The sequence below is a fragment of the Sciurus carolinensis genome, chromosome 7 (assembly GCF_902686445.1).
Source record: "Sciurus carolinensis chromosome 7, mSciCar1.2, whole genome shotgun sequence".
Taxonomy (NCBI): Eukaryota; Metazoa; Chordata; class Mammalia; order Rodentia; family Sciuridae; genus Sciurus; species Sciurus carolinensis.
In genome coordinates this window covers 11,973,922-11,998,243 of record NC_062219.1, presented here as the reverse complement: position 1 = coordinate 11,998,243, position 24,322 = coordinate 11,973,922, and the positions used below count along the sequence as shown (strand labels likewise).

The 24,322-nt window shown below is 49.1% G+C and overlaps 1 protein-coding gene across 1 annotated transcript in view; it reads left to right on the top strand.

Moving 5' to 3' along the window:
* The window catches only part of Tiam2 (TIAM Rac1 associated GEF 2), a 218,392-nt gene that overhangs the window by 163,628 nt on the left and 30,442 nt on the right, over window positions 1-24,322 (top strand). The window contains 1 exon segment of the mRNA XM_047557396.1: window positions 17,931-18,034. Within this exon segment, the coding sequence (XP_047413352.1) occupies window positions 17,931-18,034 (104 nt within the window).

Genomic DNA, 24,322 nt, shown 5'->3' with positions numbered 1-24,322 from the left:
GAAACAGGAAAGACCAGGGTTCCTGCTCCCACTGGGCCAGTGCAGACCCAGCCAGTGCGTCCCAGATGGTGAAGGTAGCTGTGGCCTGAGGTTCCTCTCGGGTGGCCACTCTGAAGTCTGCGTGCTGTTGCCTCGAGCTACCAGAAGCCACTTAGATGTCAGTTTGCTCTCTTGGATGTATGGCCCCCGGGGATGCACGTGTCCCCCATGCGGCTCTTCACCAGGGGAGAGTCTTAGGAGCTGGCTGTGATGTGGCCTGACTGCTCGTCTCCTGCTTGTGAGTGCAAGGGCATTTTGTTTAGGATGACTAATAGCATTTAGCTCAGAGAACGCGCTGTTTGTGTGTAAAACTGCTGTTACTGAGTCTGCCTGGCTGACACCCCAGACTCCCAGATGTAAAAACATTAGTATCCTAAGGAAGGGTGGTGCATTTTTTTTCATTAAAAAAAAAAGCTGAATGGGAAATATTGGCTTTGCCAGGACTTGGAACTTTGGTCTCAGGATTATTTAGTTTCTTAGAAGCATTCTGAAAGGAGGTTTCGGAGTGTCAGTGGAATATAGCGGGTGGCTTTCTGTTAGCTGTGGAGAGAGCTGAGATCCTTGGGTACTAACTCCCTTGCTGAATTTTAATCGGGAATTTGCTTCCCTTTTTCTCTCCCTTGTCATTCATTCATTCACTCACACATTCGACCTTGGTAGATTGTACAATAGATGTTATTGTCTAATCTCAAGAAACGTATCGTTGAGTGGAAAGAGTAAAATACTTGTGAATAATAATTCCCATTAAAAGGAACAAACACTTTTTCAGTGAAGAGAACAGGTTGGAGCTGGGATCCGACCTGGGCGTGTGAAGATGAATCAGAGCGCAGAGGAGTGTAGTCGAGGGACTGGACTCACGGCGCAAGTGTCCCAGAGAGGATTCTGGGGGCGGTGGCCTTTGATCTGGGCGCTGCTGGTGCACAGGTTCTGCGCCTGAAGGAGGCGAGGGAGTGTCCCGCAGAGCGGTGGCCTGCAGAGGCGGCAGGTATTCTCCTGGGAGAAGGCCGGTCAGCCCGCTGGGCCAGGCCATGGGAAACCTGGCCCCCGGGAGTTTCCGCTCGTGGTGCACACATCTGGAAGATGCCACCAACCGAGTGTCGCCTGGCTTTGCCTGCCTCGGCTGAAGTTCAGAGGACTCGTCTGCTCCTTGGACGACCTCTGGAGTGTGGTCTGAGAACTCGCACCAGCCTGTGGGCTCTGTTATTTCACCCCCATGGCTTCATTGCTTTGGTCTTGTATTGTTTTTAATGATCGGAAGTCCCCATAAAATAAATAATAAAAAAATAGTTTTGGGGAAAGAGCGAGTGAATGCATTACTGTCGGTTTTCTGCAAAACCTAACAGATCTCAGCACTGGGAAGCCATATATGCTGGTGGTCAGTCCTCACAGGTCACCTTAAGGGGCGTAGCAGGCAGAATAATGCCCTGTGGCCAGCAAGAGGGCGGGCTGGTAGTGAGGGGTGCCCCTCGGCAAGGAGGGCCAGGCGGCGTCGGGCAGGGCAGAAGCTGGGGAGTAGAGTTCGCCCACATTTTCGGTACAAGCCAGTCTTGGGTTCTGTCTCTGAGCGTTAAATGGAAATACACCATTCAAGCAAGACCCTCAGGAATTCCTGGAAGAACAGGGCAGGGGGTACTTGAAGCCACCTTTGGAGAGACTGCCTTCTGAATGCCCTGCCTGGTGTCCTGTTCACGCAGAGGGAGCCACACCTCTGGGTACTGCTCTCTGCGTCTGGCTGGCTGTTAAGAGACAGCCTCCTAGCCCATTGCGTCAGGAAAGAAAAAGCAGACCCCTCTGTTCCTGTGCTGCCGAGCTCTGGCTGCCCAACGCTGCTCTTCTGTGTTTGCAGCTTCGTTCCTCTTCTTTTGTAATGGGCTTAAAAATGAATTATCTTCCTGACTCTCTTCCTGTCTCTGAAGAGATCAGAACCATCCAGAAGGGTATCTCCTTTTTAGCTCTCACTTTTAGAGACAACTGTTTTGTTGACAGCATCCTCAGTTTTTATGGATTGGCAGTACATGGGCATGGTATGAAATTCCAGCGAAGTCCCCTGGAATTGTGTAGCGCGGTGCTTAAAAGCATGGACATTAACCAGACATCTGGGTTCAAGTCCTGGCTCCAGGCTCTCCCGCTTTCTGGTTGTGTGTCTTTGGGCAAGTCATGTGACCTCTCTGTGCTGAGTTTCAGCTATTGTAAAGTGGTCTAGAATTTTTATGGGATTAATGAGGAAATATCAGGAAAACACTAGGTGGTGCTGGAACTTGGCAAAGGCTACAGACGTGTGCGTTAAATAAAATAGATCAATTCTTCCCACTTCGTTCTTGACCACTGAGTTTCTCTTTCAGGACAATCATTGTTCTTAGTTTCTTTTTTATTCTGGTCTGGTGAAGCTTAAAATTGGGGGAAATGGTGGGGTATTTTTCTGCTTTGTTTTTTGGGCACTACCTTAGTGTGTGACTGGGGTAGGCAGGATGAGGGCCACCTTCAAAATGCCCAGACCCCAATCCTCAGACCTGCAAGTGTGGCAGAAGGGACTTAAATGGCAGAAGGAGCTTTGTGGGTGGGAGGAAGCGAGGGGCCTTGAGATGAGGTATTACCCTGGGTGACACAGTCATCACAGGGTCACAGGGAGGGAGGAAGGAGGGCCAGAGTTAAGGGGTAAACGTGTCAGGGAGGTAGGTCAGTGTCACTGGGGACACAAGTCACGTTCTGCAGGTCAGTGTGACCAGGATCTCGAGCCACGCCCTGCAGGTCAGTGAGACCGGGGGCCATGAGCCACACCCAACAGGTCAGTGTGCCCCGGGGACACAAGCCACACCCTGCAGGTCAGTGTGACCCGGGGACACGAGCCACGCCCTGCAGGTCAGTGTGACCAGGGGACACGAGCCACGCCCTGCAGGTCAGTGTGACCCGGGGACACGAGCCACGCCCTGCAGGTCAGTGTGACCCGGGGACACGAGCCACGCCCTGCAGGTCAGTGTGACCCGGGGACACGAGCCACGCCCTGCAGGTCAGTGTGACCCGGGGACACGAGCCATGCCCTGCAGGTCAGTGTGACCCGGGGACACGAGCCATGCCCTGCAGGTCAGTGTCACCCGGGGCCATGAGCTGCAGGTCAGTGTGACTCGGGGCCATGACCCATGCCCTGCAGGTCAGTGTGACCTGGGGACACAAGTCATGCCCTGCAGGTCAATGTGACCTGGGGACACAAGCCATGCCCTGCAGGTCAGTGTGACCAGGGCCATGAGCCACATCTTGCCGCCAGCCTCTGGAGGTTGGTACATGAAAGGAGAGAAAGTTTCCCTGTGCAGATCCAGGTGCCCTGCTGGCCTTGGTCTTCCGGCCTCCAGAACTGTAAGGTAACTAATTTGTGTTTGTGTATCAAGTGCTGCGTTTGATGGCAGAGATGCGAAAATGAAGGATCCACGGTCCCTACCTTCAGGGTGCTGGGTGGAGGTGACGTGGACTGACACCCACGGTAGACGTCATCACTCACTGTAGCGATTGCTCCAAGTTCAACAAACTCAGTGGTCGCCTTCTGGACCCTTTACTGCTAGAAATTATTGGGGACTCCAAAGAGCCCTAGTCACACAAGCTATTTACTATATTGGACATTCAAACTGAGAAAATTTCAAAATATTTATTCGTTTTAAACTAGCAGTGAACCCACTTCATGAAATGTTTCTCTAAACAAACAAAAAATTCGGAGAAGAGTAGTTTGTTGTATTATTTTGCAAACCTCTTGCATACGCACCTTCCCAGAGGACCCTGTTGGCTTCCTCCTGCCTCGTGTTCCATGCGTTGTTCTGGTGGAACTGGTCGAAGACGGTCCTGTCTCCCCCAGACATACGCACTCGGGAAGGAGTATTTTAATTGCCCTTTCTGATAAATGTGGAGATTGTCTTTGATACTACACCAAAACCCAACCAGTGGTCCTTCAAGATTGGTTGCAACGTGGAATCTGAGAAGGCATTAGTGGCCTTTTCAGGTTTATGGTCACATAAACGTCCCGTAGATTATCTTGCAGTTGAAATGGATCTTTTCCTAGTACGTTATTTTACAGCTTGCATCATTTATTTGAAAGATATGGGCTCACTGAGTTGTGTGGATCTCCAGGACAGATATTTCATGATGCTGTATTAAAAAAAAAATCACATCAAATCTCATTGGAAAAGTCTCTGAATATTGGGAATCTGTCACGCTCAAAGTGGTGGATACAAAGTTTCTAAGAATCTAATTTTTGCTGGAAAGTTTATATTATATCTACAAATACTGTCAGTTGTTTTTGTAGAAGGTTTGCTTTGTTCATTTTAAAGAAAATATTTTCAGGGCTGGGGTTGTGACTCAGTGGCAGAGCGCTTACCTAGCATGTGTGAGGCACTGGGTTCGATTATCAGCACCACTTAGAGATGAATAAATAAAATAAAGGTCTATGAACATAAAGAAAAAAAGAAAATATTGTCAATTAGTTGTGTTTTCAAGTATAAGTCACGTTTCAAGAGTTCAGTCTGCAGCACAGTTGGTTGTCTAAGTGCTTTTCCTCCCAACCACCCACGTCCCTCCTTGGCCTGACCCGAGAGAGCCGAGTGTCCTTCTCGGATGTGTTTGAGGGTTGAGATGAGAAGGCTTCATAATTTGCACAGCTTCACAGGGTACATTCCAAATTGCAATGGCGTGCTTCTCGACCTGAGAGTGTGACGGAGAAGAATGCAGTGGCTCCTGGTACAGTGTAAAGTCCCTGCCTTGACATGTGCTAAGCCACCATGAGAGTCGCCCACCAGTGCATTGCACCATCTGTGCAGATGACCTTGGAGAAAAGGGCAAGTGATGCTTAATACCATTCTGAGAGTAATTTTGAACTTGGACATTCCTCAAAAGGGTCTCAGTGACCCCAGGGTGCTACCGAGCACGCTTCGAGAAGGGCTGCTGTATCTTCAGGCAGCAGCAACACCAGGGGCAGAAAGCTCACGTGGACATGGTCAGGGCCACTGTGAGGGAGGGTCTCCTTTATGCTGGACTCTGAAGCATGAAGGGGCAGAGGAGGAGGGAAGTGGGCAGGGGGCTGGGAGCCTGGCTGTGGGGCAGAGTGTGAGATCGTTGGAGGGTCTGGTGCCAAGGGGAAGCGGGAGGAGGAAGTGGGACGTCAGGCAGAGAAGCAGGTGAGAGTCTAGGGCAAGCCCGAGTTCCCTCCAGAGCGGTCTGGTCACACTCGAGCAAGACAGGCCCCTCTGCCCGTGCTGGGAAGGGCGCAGGAGCTGCTCCGACCACACTGAGAGCGCCGCAGGCCTGGGATGGGGTGGGAGGTGGGGCCTGTGTGGCCGGGGCCCTGGCCGCCCTCCACCAGATTCCGGGGTCGGCAGGGGGACTTGGCCTCCCTCAGCAGGTACTCTTCGAGCATCCATAAATCCCCAGCACGTAAGCAGAGCACTCAATAAATGTGTGCTTGAACATTTGAATCAGTGAATAAAGGATACGGAAATAATAGGGCTCGGGACGTGGAAAAGAGGCCGCGGGGCCACTCCACCATTGGCGTCCCACTCCCTCCCTCGCGGTACCTGAACACTTATGCTGTCTCCCAGCAGTGGTTGTTTAAAGTGTAGAAAGTCACACTTGTGACCAAGAAGGGCATCAACTCTTTGTGCCTTGAGGTTTAATATGTGGTATAAATAATTTGAAAAAAAAAAAATTACCTCAAAATTGGGAAATGAACTCTTGTACTTCATTCCAAACTCAAGGCCTTCGGTTAGGTCCAGGAAGCAGCCCCCACCCCCACCGTAGGTGTGCATTGCCTGCAGAGAGCACCCTCAGGCCCAGCTGAGAAACGTGGTCTCTGGAAAAAATAGTTTTCTCTTCTTAACTTTTCTTTCATGTGTTCATTTAACAGCTGTTTAGTGACTGGTTATGGTGAGGGTCTCTCAGCCACGTCTCGTGTGGATGAGAAAAGGGTTAACTGCCAGAGGATGATGTTGGCTGTTTTACAATCTATTACCCAAAGACTTATCTACTCAATAACACACAAGAGCCAGTACTCTTTTTAAATGAGAGGGGCGTGACGGGTCTGGCCGTACCAGCTCTGGCCTCTTATGACAACATGGAGTCTCCCAACTCTCCTTTATCTATAACACACAGGTAAAGGGGACCAGGACTGGGAGGAGATTCTGTGATGGACAGGATAGGGGGAGTTAGGGGAGTCATTCTCGTAGGGAATCTAGACAGGGAACTGTCTGATTCTGCTAGTAAGGATGGCTTCCCACAGGTTATGGTGTGGCAGGGACTGTTGTTGGAGAGGTACAGTGAACACAGCAGGTTAGAAAAGTCTTCTCCCATTGCAGTGCAGGAAATAGAGGGTGGGCAGAGCACAATCCAATTACACAGGATGTTCACCGGGAGTGAGTGGAATGGCAAAGTTAGAGCAGGCAGGCCGAACAGGAGCTGGGGCGGGCAGGGTGCCGCTGTACATCCAGCAGAACTCAGGAGAGCCCAGGGCATGGAGCAGAGGCCTGAGGAGGTGGAGGATGGAGCCCCGGGACATCTGGAAGCCAAGCTGTCCAGCCCGAGGGACAATGGAGAGTCCCTGAGAAGACTGGCCAGGACACTGGGACACTGGGCTAAGTCTCTGTTGCATATCTCCTGCCTCCAAGATGATCTTGCAATGGCTTGTAGTGAAAATCCATCTGTAAAAATCCCACAGAATCGATCAAAATTAGCAACGTAAAGAGAAAGGAGGATTGAGTGACAACTTCCTACTTTAAAGATTTTCACTCCTCATGTAAAGCAAACACATTTGTATGTAGGAGGAAAAAAATCAATAACCTTTTGAAATACAGTTGTAGGACATCAGTTCCTTTCAGGCCATTCAGTGAGGAACTGTTGCATCTTATACATCTATTTCTGATGCTACAGTAATCAGCTCTGATCATTTGTAAGTTACCCATTTACAAATCCTTTTCTGGGGGAGTCATTAGCCTCTTTAACATAAAATGAGAAAATGTGACAAAGTTCAAGTTACCCAGTTTTGTTACTTCTTGGTAGCTCTAGGAAAATTCCTTTGGAAATAGGCATGTGAAATTGTTAGTAAAATTATTGAGCCCTTCTGCCAGGGCTCTGGCTTGGAGAAAAAGAAGATGCTCTCCAGAGAGTTTCTGGAGCAACAGAAGGACCCTCCTTGTACAGGTCTCCCCGGGGACTGACTGTTGAACCTGGAGTTTCCAGCGAAGCACTTGTAAACTGCCAAATGCAAGGACACGTTATTGTCCATGATGTCACTTAACTTTCCAACACACTGTTCTCTCCTGAACTGCCAGCTGTGACTTGAATTCCAAATTTCATGTAATTGGATGAATGACCATGTCAGGCGTCTATGACTTTTAGGTGTCTTTTCATTAATCATCATTATTTCATAAAAATGAGGGGAGAAGGGGGTTATAAATGTTGATAAAAAGCCTAAGTTTAATACCCATGACCTTGAATGCCAGTAATCAGGCATTGGCTAACGAGCCTTCAGATGTCAGTTGACCTTGCAGAGGTCTATTTGCCTGAGCTGGGAAAGGAGACGAAGATGTGGGAAGGTGTGTGTAAAGGTGAGATGTGGTAGAAACTTCAGAACACTCTGAGGATCCCAGGAGTGGGATTTTGCAGAATCTCTGCTCAGGTCTGCACCAGTCTTTTAGGACTGTGTTCTGTGAGAGGCAGGGGCTGCCTGCAGGTGGCGCTGGAGAGTCCTGGGCTCTCCCCGTTTTGAGCTCTGAGCACCCTGAAGTTAGCACCTGTTGCCTTGCGGATTTACCTGCTCCTGAAAATCCCCGGAACACAGGGACTTGGTAGAAGGCAGAGATGCCTGAGACAGGCGGCTCTCGCAGCTCTTGGTCAATGGCAGATGTTGAGTAAGTAGCCACTGAGCGAAAGGAAGGTGTTGGGATGCTTGCCGTGGGTTGGGGCTTCGCTGAGAGCAGTCTGTGGGCATGAGCAGAATCCACGGTGCGCACTAGAGACTTCCCGGCTCTTCTTCCATCTGCTGCAGGGTCACAACTGAGGTCTCCGCTTGCAGCACACGGAGGGGACTCTGAGCTGGCCTTTGGCTGTGCTGGGCTGGGAACCAGACGCTTTGCTCCGAAGAGTTACTCCATGCTGGCAGCCTGCGAAGCCCAGCCGGCATCCCACATCCGCCCCGTTTGCAATTGTAGTGGGTTGATTGGTGTCTGTGATGTAGATAAACTAAAAACCACAACTAAAAGGGAACAGGAACTTGCGTGTCACCAGGGTAGGTCAGAACCGATAGATGCATTTTCAGTGTAAAAGGCTGGGTCCAGAGGAGGCGTGTCTGGACTCTTGTCCCTGGGTTGGTTCTGTGTGAGCTGGGGCCGGTGACTGATATCTCTTGCTTCAATTCCTAACAAGGGACTGGACAGGACAGTTCAGTCTTTTATTTTCCTTTCTCTAAAATTCATTTATTTCATACGATTAAAATAACAATTTAATGACTTCAGGAAGGTGCATTTCTTAAGAAAGTTTGTGAAGACTCCCATTTCAGTTCGCAGGCATCTCATTACCTCTTTAAATAGTCAGGTCTTGACTGCTGTGGGAAGGTGTTTGTTAGGGCCTGGAATAATAGCAGGCTGTCTCACTAGAGAGATTCCACGGAGCCTTAGGAGCACTAATTACCCCTTGCTTCACCCCGATAGAGCAGAGATGTGTTATTATCATTTCACTCTCACAGCTGGGTAAATCAAGGCAGAGACGCGGAAGTCACTGGGAGCTTGGAGAAGGTCACAGTCAGTCTCGGGTAAGGTTACTCCCGTGTCACCTGACTTTTCCCTCCACATGGGGACATGTCTGGACTTTAACCTTGTTTTTTTTTCCCCCCTTTTAAGGATTTCTCTATTAATCCACAGAGTAAAACCCACTCATAATTTGCCCTTTAGTAAAGCAAATTTAGATTTAGCTGAACTGACGATGGCCCTTGTCTTCTCATCGCGGTTTTTGTCTGGGGCCTGGGGGTGGTGAATAGGAACTGCCTGCCTCGTGGTCATTTGGTGAAAGATCAGTTGCTTGTCGTAATACTTTCACTGTCTTTATTCTTGATCAGTGTGTGTGACTGTCTGTCTGTCACTGGGATTTGTACTGAGAGTCTCACACATGCTAGGCAAGTGTTCTGCCACTGAGCTACATTCCCAGCCCTTTTATTTTTATGACAGGGCCTCACCCAGTTACCCAGGCTGGACTCCAACTTGTGATCCTCCTGCCTCGGCCTCCTGAGAAGCTGGGATTACAGGTGTGTGCCACTGTACCTGGCTTTGGAAGAATGACCTGTCCCCCTAGCTTCTGGTAGCCACACATCTCCTCTATGGATCAGCCAATTCTAGACGTTTACTATAAATGGAGTTGTACAATAGGTGGCCTGTTACGTCTGATTTCTTTCACTTGGAGTGATGTTTTCTTGCCCATACAGGTTGTAGCATGAATTCGTACTTCCTGCCTCTGTCTTACAGCCTGAGTAGACAGTAGCACTCACTGAGGACCAGCCTTGCTGGGGCTTTCCTTTTCCTTAGCAACATTCTCAACATTCTCATAATTCATGCGTACTTTTTTTCTGCTTTTTTTTTTCCTTGGATCTTTGAATAGAATTCTGAGTTAAGTTATTCATAAGAGTTATACCGACACTCCACGTTATTAAAATTCTTTAAGTGTCTGAAATACAGTGTTGTCTGTCATACACCCCTGAATGTAATAAGCATGGCGTTTGGTGACTCTCCCATGTCTGGGAGTGTCAGCCTCGGGTTGTACCAAAACCTTGGTGGAAGATCTCCTTTATCCTGGGCTTCGTATTTGTCACTGGGGACCCTGGTGAGGTAAAGTGGGAGGCTCTCCTCTTTTGGACTGCGTACTCTACCTGGGTCACAGTCAGAGCTGTCTGCAGAAGGAGGATGAGAGTGTTTTCCAGAGCCTTCTGCCACGGTCCGCAGAGGAGCTGCATGCTGCAGTCAGCAGGGAGGTGCATTCTGACCCTGCCACGCTTCGGCTCCTCTTTAGACTCTAAGGGTATTTATCACGAGACAGTGAATCAAATCGTGGCAGCCTATTATTAGGAAACATTTTCTACTGGCATTTGCTTCTCTTTATCACCAAAATTGAGCTGGCTTTGTCAAGAACATCATCGATTGGATTGTGACCTCAGGTTAAGTGGACTTGAGAGATTTATGAAATTTACATTTTTTTCCTGGTACGGTATTTATGCGATGATAGAATTTACTTCTCTGCAAACTTGACAGTGACATGCAGTCTGCTGCTTTGAGTTTCTTAGCCTCAAGAAAAAGAATAATGAAGAGTCCTAGATAAGGGTCAAACAGATTGATTTTTATCTATATTAGAGGTATGTAATTTTTAACTGGTGATCTTTTGGTTAATAATGCAGTTTAGGACTTGATTAATTTTGTGGCCAACTCAGTTGTTTTTCTTTCACAGAACAGTCCATCTATTATTTCCACTATTTCATTTAAACAAATTTATTTCATTTTGTCTTACCGACTGATAATGAGTGATATTTGCCTACATGATAGAGCACAGCAAATGTTGTTAGTGAAAGATGTCACAAACCACTGCATTTAAAGTAAGAGTATGAATAAAATTCAGGGAAATTGGTATTAGTTAAAAATAAGCATTGCCACACCAAGTTTGCACATTTAAATTTAAAAATTGGGAGACTCTAAGCCTCTTTGCAAAGGAACTCACTGTTCAGTGTGCTCTTTGTACTGTAAGCATGTTGTGAGCATTTATGCAGAGTTTTGTAGCAATGGGTGAAGCTTGGAGAACTGAACAAAAAGTTTAAATTTATATTTAGAAAATGCTGATGTTCCTCCACTGGGCTTTGATTTACCAAAATATTTATCTTCTCTTAAAGTTGCATTTGTATTTAAAGGAAGGAAGAAATTGGATAGAATAATTTAGGTTTCTTTTCTGATCTAAAGTTCTTTGATTCTCTACAAGCTGTTCATTCGTGGAATTGCCCAGTGGAAATTCTGAGAAATTGAAAAATCAAATAGATTAAGAGCAGAATTCAAACTATGTTATCTGAATGTGAGTACATGGTAGAATGTAAGTATTAAAGTCACCAATGCACGACTCTAATGCCACAGTGGATTGTGTAGTTGAAAGCTTAAATCATTTAGACTTCACTTTGAGCTTCTCTGATATTATTTAAAAATTGTTTCCACCTTCTTTATGGAAGAGGATCCTAATTTTCACATCAGAGGGGGTTCTCAGGATTGATGATTTAATCATTGAGAAATAGTTTGGGCCTCAGATGAGATCTGCGGGTGAACATGCCGTGGTGCTTCTCTGGGTGTGGTATTTTTAATGGTCGTAGTGAGCACATTTGCTCTTGCTTGCGGGGCGAGGAGCCTAACGTTCGGTGATTGCAGCTCTCAGCTGGGCGCTTTTGGTGCACTTTGCATTCTCTGATGCCACTCGACTCTCCCAGAGAAAAAAGTTGAGGTCCTGACCATGGGGAGAGGGAGAGGCCGGTCCCAGAGAAGGTGGCCCTGCCAACTCTGTGACATCTTGGGAGTTTGTGGGTCTGGTTTGGGGATACATGTTCATAATGATCTGAGCCAAGAACTAGCTGCCCCCACTGCCGGAGCGCACTTTGGTTTCCAGGAGTGCCACAGACCAACGAGGAAGGCACGCGGGCCCTTTGTTTTGTTCGGAACTTTGCCCAAAGTTTTCCCCTTTTTGGAAAATTGAGTCCTGAAGGTGGCATCCCGGACCCCTGGCTGTGGGTTGTCTGTGACTCTGGCTGTGGTTCTCCACAGCTTCCACACAGGTTCTGGAGAGGTTGTGCCCACCCTTTGCACACGGAAACACGTATTTTACAAAATTAGAAACTACTTTCCATTTATTTTTCTCCCTTCGTTACTGCTAGGACAGCATTTTATTTTGTGTGTATTTTTTTAATGAAAATACGTGGAGGTAGATTATATTAAATATGATTTTTATTTCAGGGGAGTGTAAGCATATAGTATCAAAAAGGGGGTTTTGGATCTGATAGTATGGACAGAGAGTGTGCTATAATACATACCTTGAAACGTGGAAAAACACTGTGAAAACAGCTCCTGGGGTTCGGGGTGTAGTGCAGTGGTAGAGCTTGTGCATAGCATGCATGAGACCCTGGGTGTAATTCCCGCTCTCCTGCCTCATTCTTTCCCTCTGTGCCAGGGATTCTCAGGTCACAGATGGAGGCAGAGCTGTTCCTAACGCCGCGGCTCCTGTCTGCCCCTTGTGCTTCTATAACAGAACACCTCGGGTGGGGTAGTCGCTGAGCAGAACTCCCCGGCTTGCAGTTCTGGAGCTGGGAAGTCCCACGCTGAGGCACTGGCGGGTCTGGCGATTCTGATCCAGACGGTGCCTGCGCTCTGCATCCTCACAGGCAGTAGGTGATCCCACCCCCCAGAGCCCCTCGTACGGTGGCACTGATCTGGTGACCTGAGTCCCTCATTAGGCCCCATCTCCCAGCACTGCCCCTGGGGACAGTGCTGTGCCGGTGTCCCTGCTGTCATCCCGCCTGCAGCCTAATCCTAGGGGAGTCTGACCCTGACTCTTCAACACAAGTTCTGGGGGTCACGGTCACATCATAGCAACTAGGATCCTTAATCTCCAAAAAGTCCAACTGCACCCCCAATATTCTGTCATTTTGCATCTCCTGTCTTGGTACAGAGTTTGATCACCTCAATTTCTCTTATAACTGCTGGTCAGGGATGCAGGAGGTGTTCTCAGGCTTTCGGCCGGAATCCTTGAGCCAGGTGCCTGTCCTCAGGAGACGGGTCCTGGCTGCTGCTGTGGCAGAGGACCCTCACCCTTCCTGACATGCCTGGGGTCAGCTGGCAGCCCCCCCGGTGGTGTCCAGGGGCTGGAAGCACTTTTATGCCTGTTCTCTCGCCACCTAGTTGAGTAGGGAGGAGGCACAGCAAGACTGGGCTCCTGGGATGGCGTCAGCTAGGTGGACCACACGCGACAGCTGTGGTGCACAGCTCGGGTGCAGGTCGGTGTCAGCGGGCAACCGCTGCAACCACACCCTCTCCCGGGCGTCCCCGTGCCACCCTTCCCAGGGAACTGCCCGTGCCTGTGGAGGTAGCCTGGAGTACACCGCCGCTTCTTACCTGGCAGGCGGAATAAGCGGCAAGGCTGCATCTTGCACAATAGCTGCGCTCCACTGGATTGAAGGTGATGCACCTGTGTGACTTTGAATTCAAGATTACGAGCTGCGTGGGTGAGGCGACCTTAACTTTAGCATTTCTTGATGATTCTATTTTTAAGTTGGTACCCAGGATGCTAGTTTAACATGGGTTTTGCCCTTTAATTGTAAAGGATTTGGGGTTGCCAGCTTTGGTGGACAGTGGCACTAATGGAGCACAGATCAAGAAGAAACTGAATTACCAGGTGTCTCACACCTAAAGCCTCATGTTTCCCCTGAGGTGTCTGCATGGAAGTGCAGAGCTTGCTCTCCCTGATAGCTTGCCTGTCTGTCATCCATCTCCTCAAAGTATTGATTGATTAGGAGAAAGATGGGTAGGCCTGGGCTCATTGTGGCACCTGACCTAGCACCTGGTGGATGCTCAGTGCCCAGCACCAGTGGGGGAATTGATGAATCCAATGGGTGGGGGTCAACATGGGGAGTCAATCCTATAAGCCGGGGTGCTGGGGCTCTGCTCACTCAGCTACCAAATAGAAGCTCTCATTGGCCATGTTAAATGTTGATTTTCCAAATGTAGGACTTCACTCCAAACTTAATTTTCACAAGGAGTAAGATGGGAAAGACAAAGGATATTTTTTTGGATATTTTTTCACTGCTCTGACTAAAAGGCCTGACCAGAACAATTGTAGAGGAGGAAAAGTTTATTCGAGGGCTCAAGGTTTCAGAGGTCTTAGTCCATGGACAGCTGGCTCCATTCCTCAGGGCTTGAGGTGAAGCAGAACATCATGGCGGAAGGGTGTGGCTGAGGGAAGCAGCTCACATGATGATCAGGAATCAGAGAGAGAGGGACTCTACCCACCAGGTACAAAATATATACCCCAAAGGCACACCCCAAGTGACCCACCTCCTCCAGCCACACTCTACCCACCTTCAGTTACTACTCAGTTAATCCTGTCAGGGAATTAATTCACTGGTTGGGTTAAAGCTCTTACAATCCAATCATTTCTCCTCTAAACATTCCTGCATTGTCTCACACATGAGCTTTTGGGGGACACTTCACATTCAAACCATAAAAGATATATCTAGCAGATTGAAATAGTTCTCTCGAGTTTACCGCTTGCTTAATTTTCTCTTCTTTTAAATTTATTTACAGTTGTATATAAATAAATTTATGTTTGTATAAATACAAAGAAGTGTCTGGACACTGGTACTTTATGATGCTGAGTGCAGGGTGGGCAGGAAGCAAATGCTTCATGTTGTCCCCAAGGAATGAAGAGCCCTGGAAACACGTCAGAGTACGTGCATCCTGATGAGAAGGCCCTGCCAGGTGGAAGCCGGTTTTTGGTAGGATATATTTACCCGTTAGCAGCCCTGCTCAGGACGTGGGTGGAATGTACGTGGGGCTGTGCAGGCATCTCGCTTCAGGACAGGATGCCTGTTTAAATCAGTGTTGTAAGTAAGCGTTCGGATCTTACCAGCTTACGCCCTTTTTATAGCTAGTCTTCCATCCTTCCAGAATGTACTTTTTCCTTATTTCTCCTCTAGAAAGAAGACCCAGGCCTGCTCCTTTTGCAGGAATGCAGGTTCTGGTGAAGTGTAGACTCTTGGAGCCGGGTGGGCAGCACTGTTGAGTTTGCCTCTCCCTGTGCCCTGTCAATCTGTGGGACAGCTCTGGCATGTTGCTGGTTACCACAGGGACTCTGCATATGCTCGGATACATTCTGCCTCTGTGGAATTTGGGCGGCGGGCTAGCTCTGAGATTTTCTATCTTGGCAGATATCAGAAACTGTCCAGAGCTGCCTTTTCCTCTTGGGTCCTGGAAATTGGTTCCTGCGGCCATTCTGTCCAGCAAAGCTCCCTGAAGCTGAGGGCGGTGAAGGGGTTGGGGGAGCCTTGTGGGTTGTAGCTAAGCCTTTGTCCTGGGGCCGCAGAGTCTGACAGGAAGGGTCTCATATCTGTTGCCAGGTAAATGTCCCTCCTTTTGTCCTGCTTACCTGAAACATGGGTTCAGAAAGTGAATAAGTCTCTCTCTGTAAGAAACACTGGCTTAGGGAGTTTCCCACATTTTAGTTCCAAGTTTGGGGAATAAATCGGGTGAATGACTCAGAGTTTGCCTGGCACCCGCCGTGACATCTCCAGTGCTATTTTCCCTAGCGTCCATCTGGCACTGCAGGCTCCCAAGCTCCTGTGCCCTTACCGGGTCTGACTCTTCATGGGACTCGCCATGAAGTGCACCTGGGTACCTCCAGCCTTTGGTGCCTGTTGGCGAGTCAGTGGGCGCCATTGGAATCTTCCTCATGAATGAGTGCGGGTGGGGACTGCGTCATGTTTCCTGGGCTTCTCTGGAAATACCAAAGCTCCTTCTTTATAAGGTGAAGCAGCCACAGTGCAGATTTGGTTCCATTACTAGGTAATGCGCTTCCCAGCCGTGTGGCTTCTGTGGCCTCACGGTGTCCTGACTTCCTCACACTCCCTGTGAAGACAGGTGGCTCCTTCAGGGCTGCTCCTCTCCTGCCCCCTGTTGCCTTGGTGTTTCCAGGTGCTGTCCTTGGCCCCGCCGTGGCTCTGGATGTGCTCTCTGGTGGGTTCCGTCACCCCCAGCTTCATCATCGGCTGTGCTCCGACGGCCTCCAGACCCGCACCTGTGAAGGCCTTTCTGGGCCTGACCACTGACTACTCTCTCCCTCTGGGAGGTGGGAGCAATGCCGAGTTTATCATCCCCATTCCTGCCCCTTCCGGTTCCCCTCTACCCAGTCACCCAAGACGCAAACCCAGGCATCTCCCTCAAGACCTCTCTTCTCCGGGTCACCTAATAGGTGACAAAGAGGAGACTCATGGCGTCTGCCTCCTCAGACTCTGCTGCCACTCGCTTTCTGGCTACTATTCTGTTCCATGTTCATTGGGTCCTTGTGCCTCGTGCCTGCAGCGTTCCTGTGACTTTCCGGCCTGTCTGCAAGGTCTCGCAGTCCAGGGCGCCTGCCCTCCCTGCCCGACCGACCCGCCGCTGCAGCCACACGGAGCTCCTGGGGCCGCTCTTGCGCCGTCAGCTGGTCCACTCCTGGAGCCCCTTCCCCCTCTCCCTCCTCGTCTTCACCTTCCAGACAGAGCCCCTCAGATGTCAAGCCTGCATTCACGAGTCTCTTTTTTGTGAGGTCTTCTAAGGCCCGGGGAGGGTGGCTTCCCTGCCCAGCGTCCCCACTCAGCCCTGCGGGACGGCTCATGTCACCTGTGATGCCGGCACGCTCCCGCCCTGCCCCACCCCTGGCCAGAAGCAGACTGGGGGAATGTTTACTTACTTTTGTGTCCTGGGCACCTGCCACAGTGCCTGGAAAATAGGTAGGGCTCAAAAGTGTGTGTTGCATGGATGGCGGGAGAGAGGCGCTTTCCTGGGAGGGTCTAGCGGGTCTCCTAGGAGAGCTTGGTGGCTGCAGTAGAGGAGCTCTGGCTGGTCCCTTTGTGGGGGGCCTCAGCTACCCCCAGGAGTCTGCTCGCAGTGGGGGACTGCCTCTGAGCTGTGGCTTTGAGACTGGGAGGCCGGGACTGCTCCAGCCTTGGGATCAGCTCGGCCTCATCGAGACCAACTTAGCCCTACAGCTGACATCACTCAGGTGTGACTTGGATTATCTGGTCTTTTTATGGGTGGGATCAGGGTGTTGGAAGAGGGGAAGGGAAGAAGAAACTGGAGGTGCAGAATTTTGTAGCTGATGGAGATGTATCCTGGACACCCCCACCCCCATCTCATAAGTAAGTGCCTGTAGAGTGATCGGTAGTGTCGTTGTGGATCGGGTACCAGCATGCCTGCCCCTCTGTCGTCCACCGCCCAGGGCTCTCAGGGCTTCCTAAGGTCTTCCAGAGACCGCCCTCCCTGCCCCGGCATGTAGACAGTTCCTTTGTCTACAAGTTTGCCCCTGCCTTTTGAGCTCCACCAGCTGGGACAGACTGGCTCCTTGCTGTAGCTGCCTGGAGCCCGAGACCCCTGGCTTCACCTGACTGAGGGAGTGTCCGTCACACGCCAGCACTGGAAGGAGAGCCCGTGTGTTCTGGTAGCAGCCGGTCTTTCCATCTCTCTTGAATTCGTGAACTTGAGAACCGGGGAGCGCTGGGTTTGTGTAGCTGTCACCTGGAAAGCCATGTGCTCTACCTACCGCTAATTACCCCTTCACCTTTCCTCTCAGAGTTAGTCAACAGGATGTGTTCTGATATTTTCAATCTCGGACAAATTCATGGTTGATGCCTGAAAAAGAATCATACTTGCAAGTGAGCAAGTTATGGATTGCAGTGTCTGTGATGTGACATCATTAGTTTTCTAAGAGATTTCTGGTAATTTTACCCTCACTTAGCCAAAAATAGGGCCATACCAAAAAAGGTCTTGCTGTTTGATTCTTTGTCCAAAAAAACTACGTACCATCCGAGCTTGTTGAAGTACAGTTTGCACAGCCATGGCAAGGGGGACATGGGTGTTAAGCCATTATTTTGATTGGGCTCCTTTGACCAAAACAAGCAGAAGACGTGGCTTCCTCAGCCAGTGGGAGCCCAGCTCCGTCCCCGAGGGCCAGCTGTGTGCACACCGAGACCTCAGGCTGGTTGAGGCGGCCGTCTGCTGCGCTCTACGTGTGGGCAGTGGTCTTTCCTGGCTCTCTCTTCTGGGCCATTCTGCTCTCTGTAGGTGGCCAAAGTCACGTGTGTCCTTGTCCCTTTTCCCCTGCAGATTTCAGCAATGTTCCTGACGTCACCACTGGTCTGAAGAGGAGTCAGACAGATGGCACTCTGGACCAGGCGCCCCACAGGGAGAAGATGGAGCAGACCTTCAGGGTAAGCCGCCCCATCGCAACCGAGAGCCAGGCGGGTGGTGAGCGCCCCCTCCACTTGGGGTGGGAGAGGGAGACAGACCCGTCCTGTCCCGGTCCACACGTTTTCTTTCCCTTAAAGAATATGTTTCCTCTTTATTTTTTTGAAGTTAAGTATTAATGGGCACCATCGACTTTAGACAGGACTTCTGGCGTGCCATTAACGTGAGCAGCAAACAGCCACATTCCTACCTGAGGACAGTTTTACTTCGCTGTTTTGACAAGGAAGTCCTAAGTTCAGGTGTTCTGAAAGTCGTGTTAAATTACTCTTCTGTTCCTTTCTGCGTTTTTTTTTTTTTGGCTGGGGTCGGGGACCAAAGATAAGCCATTTTTGAAATGCTCTCATTTTGTTGTTTTGGTAGAAATTACATAACGTGAAATGTGTCATCATCAACATTTTCAAGCCTACACTTCAGTGGCCTCAAGCACATTCACACTGTTTTGCAACCATCTCCATCGTCCATCTCTTACTTCACACAGAAACTCTGCCCCACAAAGAGTGATTCTCCTTCTCCTCTTACCCTGTCCCCTTGGTAGCCTCTGTTATACCTTCTCTCATTTGCTAATTCCAGGTCCCTCATAGATTAGTGGAATGATAGGATATTTTCCTTTTGTCCTGACACTTTGCACGTCATCTGAGTTCACCCGTCTTGTCACCTGGGTCAGATTTCCGTTCCTTATTGAGACTGAACGATATCTATCCCCTTGCTTGTGTAGGTCACACTTCGTTTGCCCATTCATCTGCTGGTAGGTGCTTGGGTTGGTGCTGCTGTTTGGCTAGCGTTCGCGGGGGCACACACGTCTGCTGAACTGCTTGCTTTTGTCTTCCATCATTTCGGGTATGCACCAGGGAAGGGGTTGCTCCATCCACAGTCCTCCTGCCAAGCTCTGAGGAGTACCCAGCTGGTCCCCACAGTGCTGCACCCTCCTACACCCATCGGCCATGGACTGGGGGTCCAGTTTTTTCGACATCCTCAGTGGCTCTTGTTAGATGCCCTTCTTTTCCTGCATGTTTAACTGCTCGTAGTTGGCTCCTTGCAGAAATGGTCTGACGTGATGTACTTTAAAATCCAGTCTCAATTTTGAAATTATAACTCTTTTGTGTTCCTTGCTTTTCTCTTAAATATAAAATACGAATGGAAGAAATATAAGCAATGACAGGTATGTTAGTTGGCTTTACGTCACCATGATCAAAATACCTGATAAGAGCAACTTAGAGGAGGAAAAGTTCATTCTGGCTCACAGTCTCAGAGGTTTAGTCCAAGGTGAGGCAGAACATCATGGAGGAAGGCTGTGGTGGAGGAGACCTGCCTGGGTGTTCATGGTGGCCAGGAAGCAGAGAGAGGGAGGGAAAGGGACTGGCCACAGGTAAGGTGAGCCCTCCTACCACGTGCACTCCAGTGACCCACCGCCTGTAGCCATGCCCACCTGCCCGCAGTTACCATCCAGTCGGCCCACTCACACTCGGATGAACTGGTTAGGTTGCAGCTCTCACCATCCAGTCGTCTCACCTCTGAACATTCCACACCAGAGCTTTTGGGGGGACACATCACATCTAAACCATCACAACAAAGGTATTTAAATAAAAGAGTGGGGCCGTATGCCATTTGAGTTTAGACCAACAGCAGGAGCCAGTCCCTTGGTGGCAGTCTCCACATGGCTGAGCCTTGTGCTACACCCTTTGTGGATGTGAGGTCCACTGTGAAGGGCCATCGGGTGAGAGCCTGCACCTTCAGAGTCACCCCTGGTCTCAGCCTCCCCCTTCCTCTCTTCCCTCCCCTTTACTCTGTTCCCCATCTGCCTCCTCCCATGGCTCCCTACCCTTCCCTGCCAGCTCCTCAGGGGCCTTCACTGCTCTGCTCATGGCCCCAGGATGCAGTTTCTCTTCCTAAACTGAAGTCCATCAGCGTGTTTGGTCTTATTCCTGTTCTGTCTCTGGTGGGTTATTTGCTTTTAGAAACCCAGTATCATAGCACATATTCATCAAGATTTTTAATGATGCAGTTGTTCCTCCAGCATCAAATAGATAAATGTCTATCTGGATTTTTTTTAAGAAAGCAAACATTCCTGAAACACCCACAAAGTGAGCTGCTCTAGGTAAAGCAAGTGTGCCCGGAGGCACGGGCACAGCGTGGCAGTCGGGGGAAATCACTTAGCGCCATCAGGGATAATGGCTTTCTCTCTGTGATAATCTGCTTGAGTTACACATGAAGTTCTTAAGAACGAAAATTCATTCCCCACCCCAAATTTATTGTATTTTAAGATTCAGTAAAATAGATATATGGAAAGTTAGCACGTTAAGGCCATTTCCAACTATTCTATGTCAGTGACTGCAAGGATGGAGCTGCTATACAGTCAACCTTGGAGCATCAGTTAGAGCAGTGAAAGCCGCAGGTCAGGTTGGAATTGGGGTGATCTGAGCTTTGATTTCCATTGTTACTCATGGTGAAGGGAGGATGCAAGTACACGCATTCATGCATGCATGTATACACACCGAAGAACTCCGGAGAAAGAAGCTATTGCAAGAGAATACCAATCAACTATCCCGTATCCAGAATTCCAGACACCAAAAGAATTTGGACTTCAGATTTTTTCAAATTTTGAAACATTTGCATTATGTGTTCGTGGTATCTTGGGGCCGGGACCCAATTCTAAATGTGAAATTCATTTGTTTCATGTATGCCTTATACACCTAGCTGCTGGAGGTGACTTTATGCAGCGTTTGGATGTTGGATTTTTAGATTAGGGATGCTTGGCTTGTGTGAGTAGGTTAATCATTTGCTGCTAAATTCCTCTCACGTTTATAGTAATCCCCTTCCGGTATTTTCAAATAAGAAGGTGTCTACACTTAATAATGGACTTCAGTACATTTTTTTTGAAATAATAGGGAAATGCTGGGTGGTTGCTGTGTTCATGTGTTCAGAATCAAATGTCACAAATAATAATTGAGATGGATATGAATGAAAAGTTTTAAATTTAATGACAAAAAAATTCTTGATCGATACTTTTCTAACCTCCTGGAAACATCAGGTAGTGTCTGAAAGCAGTCCTCTTCTGTTTCGAATGGTGGCGGGGAGGTCCCAGTGCCCAGTGTGTGAGGAGTGGATCCCTCAGGGAGCCCCCAGGCCGTGTCCTCCACAAGGAGGGGGGTCCTCTTTAGGGAGAAGACCTCGACTGCTCCTGGGTCGTCTTGGGGTCATTAACTTCTTTTCAGATTAGACTCTGGTTGAACCTGGGCCATTTGGGATATTTTACTAACAAGTACTCTAGACTCGAGAATAAGGAATAATTTCCATTGAAAATCAAACGAAGCCCGGCTTGATGAAGCACAGCTGTACCCGGGCTTTTGACAGCCCGGCAATTTCTGCAAATGGTTCATAATTGATTGCCTTCTTTCTCCTTAAGGGTGCCTATTACTGTCACCGCTCTTTGTGTGACCCTGTCAGCCTCTCCAGTGTGGGGGATGTTTTCCCCCCAGTATTGTTAGCAGTCAGCATGCGCTATTGTCATAGTTGGGAGCTAAATGAATAAACAGCCTCTCTTCAGGCCAGGGATTGGCAGAGTTTGGGGTCTGTCGTGGGAATTCAAGGTGCGTTAGGCAGTCGCCGTGGAAGTGCCGCTGGCGCTCCGAGTCCTGCCCTTGGCTGGTTCTGAAGACGTAGCACAGGGTGGTTCTGCCGTCTCCACGTCTGCCGTAACCTGGTGCCTCTCCAAGCAGGCAGGCTCCCGGGTGGGGTGGGGCTCGAGGGGAAGGCGTGAGCCTTGGAGGAAGAGGCAGTGGCGCGGAGTCCCCGGAGATGACTGGGAGGAGCAGTTTGGGACTGATTCATTTCATTGCCTGGGGATGAGGCGAGAGAGGACGTGCGCTTCTCGCCTCTCTCTGCAGCTGACTTGGATGTGATCCCCTCTCCCAGAGGGAGCAGTCTCCTTTGAACTTCTCTCTTTATGTGCAGCAGGTAAGTAATTGAGGGTGTGGATTTCCATGGATGTAGCTTTTGATCTGAACGTGGACATATGCTTGCACGATTTTCTCCATCGAAAGTTGATTTCACTCTAAAAATGTCTCAGGTTATTATGCAGATGAGAAGATACTGTTTTCTTTCCGCAGGGGATTCTGGCTGTCCTCTCTAAGCTCTCTGGATGGCTGAGGGGACGAGAACTTTCTTTGCACACTACTAGTTCTGTGGCATCGTCGACTTTTCCCTTTTTCGTTCTTAAGTCTGTGACTTGATCTCTGAAATAGTTTAGTCAGAGACAGGTATCAGAAAAGCCTATGAAAATATTAGCTCTGTAAAATGTGTCTGAAAAGAGAGAAAGGGAGAATTCACATGTAGCAAAGACTTTTCTGCTTGTAAAATCTGGGAGCATAGCACACACTTGTATTGGGCTTAATGCTGTCAAAGAAAATCTGCAAAGATGAAACCCGTTTTCTACAAGGTAAGCAGACTTTTTAATTTAGTTCTTCCCGATTAAATAATTTTGCAGCTTTGTTAGAGGAAATTTATGTAATCACCTCGTGTAGCTTTGGCAGTGATTATTTTTGCAGTTTGTAGGCGTTGTGTTGATAGAACAGAGAATTGAGAATCTGGAGATATACAGCATGACAACCATGTGTTGTGCTCTTTGCAAGTTAATCATGTTTAAGATATATTTTGTCCTGTTTGTTTTTTCAAGGTAGAAGAAAAGAATGCACACTAACGTTAGGTTTTTTGTACACAGTGTGAACATAACTTGCATTTAATATTTAACTCCTGCCACCCACGTAGCTCAACCTTTTCAGGCTTTTACATGACTTGCTTGGAAGTGCTTGCATATCTAAGCAGCTACAGGAATGGGAAAAGATTACTGGACTTACATGGTTGGTTTTCCAGCACTTCCAAGCATACACCTTTCTTTGAGTTTCCTGCATTATTTCATGGGATGTAAGATGTTTCTCATTAGAAGGGCAAACTAAAGCACAATTTATGATGGTAGTCTTTCCTCATGACTTCCCATCTTAGATTAATATCATCATCTTTAGTCTCTTAATCTAAACGTACCTGCTTCTGAATGCAAGTTATTTGACCTAATTCCTATTGGAATGGATGGGGGAGTATTCTCAGAGCAAATGCTCTGCTGCTGAAAGATGATCGGGGTGTATGTCCTCCAGTAGCATGACCGTCTCGCGTGACGATTTAAGCCCTGGCAGCCTTTTCTTGCAGACAGTAGTGTCCTGGGGAGAAATCTTGAGTTGATGGTTGGAAACCTGAATTTGCGCACCGGGATTTGCCACTGTTGACCTGGGCCAGTTACCCAGCTGTTAGCCATCCCCCCATGTGTCCAGGTGCACACGTTTTTGAGTGCCTTCCCGCTCTACTCAACCAATGACCACTTCATCCGGGGGCTTCAGTGTCAGATAAACATGCTAAAGAATGTCACCGAAATGAGTCCATCTGCGTGACTTCAGTGTCTTAGCTGCCACCCAGGCTTCCTGGAGTTAGTGTTAGTGGTCACGTCATCCCGAACTGCCCCAAGGGATGAAAAGACTTGGAAGCCAAGGCCGTAAGAATGGGGTCCTTGGCTCCTGCGTGAGGACGAGGCCTGCCCTTTAGGGAATCCTCCTCCGGTACGCTGTCATGACCTGATGAGCTTAACTGGACGATGACTGTGTGAGGTCTGCCTCCTCAGCCGTGGAGGCCGTGACTACGTCCTGCAGGCTCCACCTCTTGTGGAGAAGGGCTGGGAGGACACGGGCTTGACAAGGAATAGCGTCGGGCTGAGTTTTGCGCCTGGTCCTCAGGTGCACCCTTCTGCCATGCTCTTTTGAAGAGACTTGGTGGCAGGCTGGTGGGCCTGCTTGAGGAGTCTGTGCTGGGTTTTCACTGGACTCTGAAGGGCATTTTTGTTGTGGCTACCTGGCTTTGTTTTTTCCACCTTCCTATGTCCAAGGTATTCATGTCCTATTCTTCTGGGTCTGACCTTGATGTGCCAGGCAGATGCCACCCCTTTGCTGGGTGTGGCGGATGGGTTGGCACGTAGAGGAAACCGGGAGTCCCATCCTACTGTGTCAAGGATCACTATACATTCTGCACCAGGGTTGAGGTATCAATCATTTATCAAAATGCAAAAAAGAAAGAGAATAACCCCCAATCCCAGTGCAGGGAGCTGGGGAGGGACTAGAGTGAGGGAACAGTGAGCTGGAAGTGTCCGAAGGCCTGGAGAACCAGCAGGGCACCCCCTGTGCAGGCAGCTGCCGGGAGAGCAGTCTGGAGCA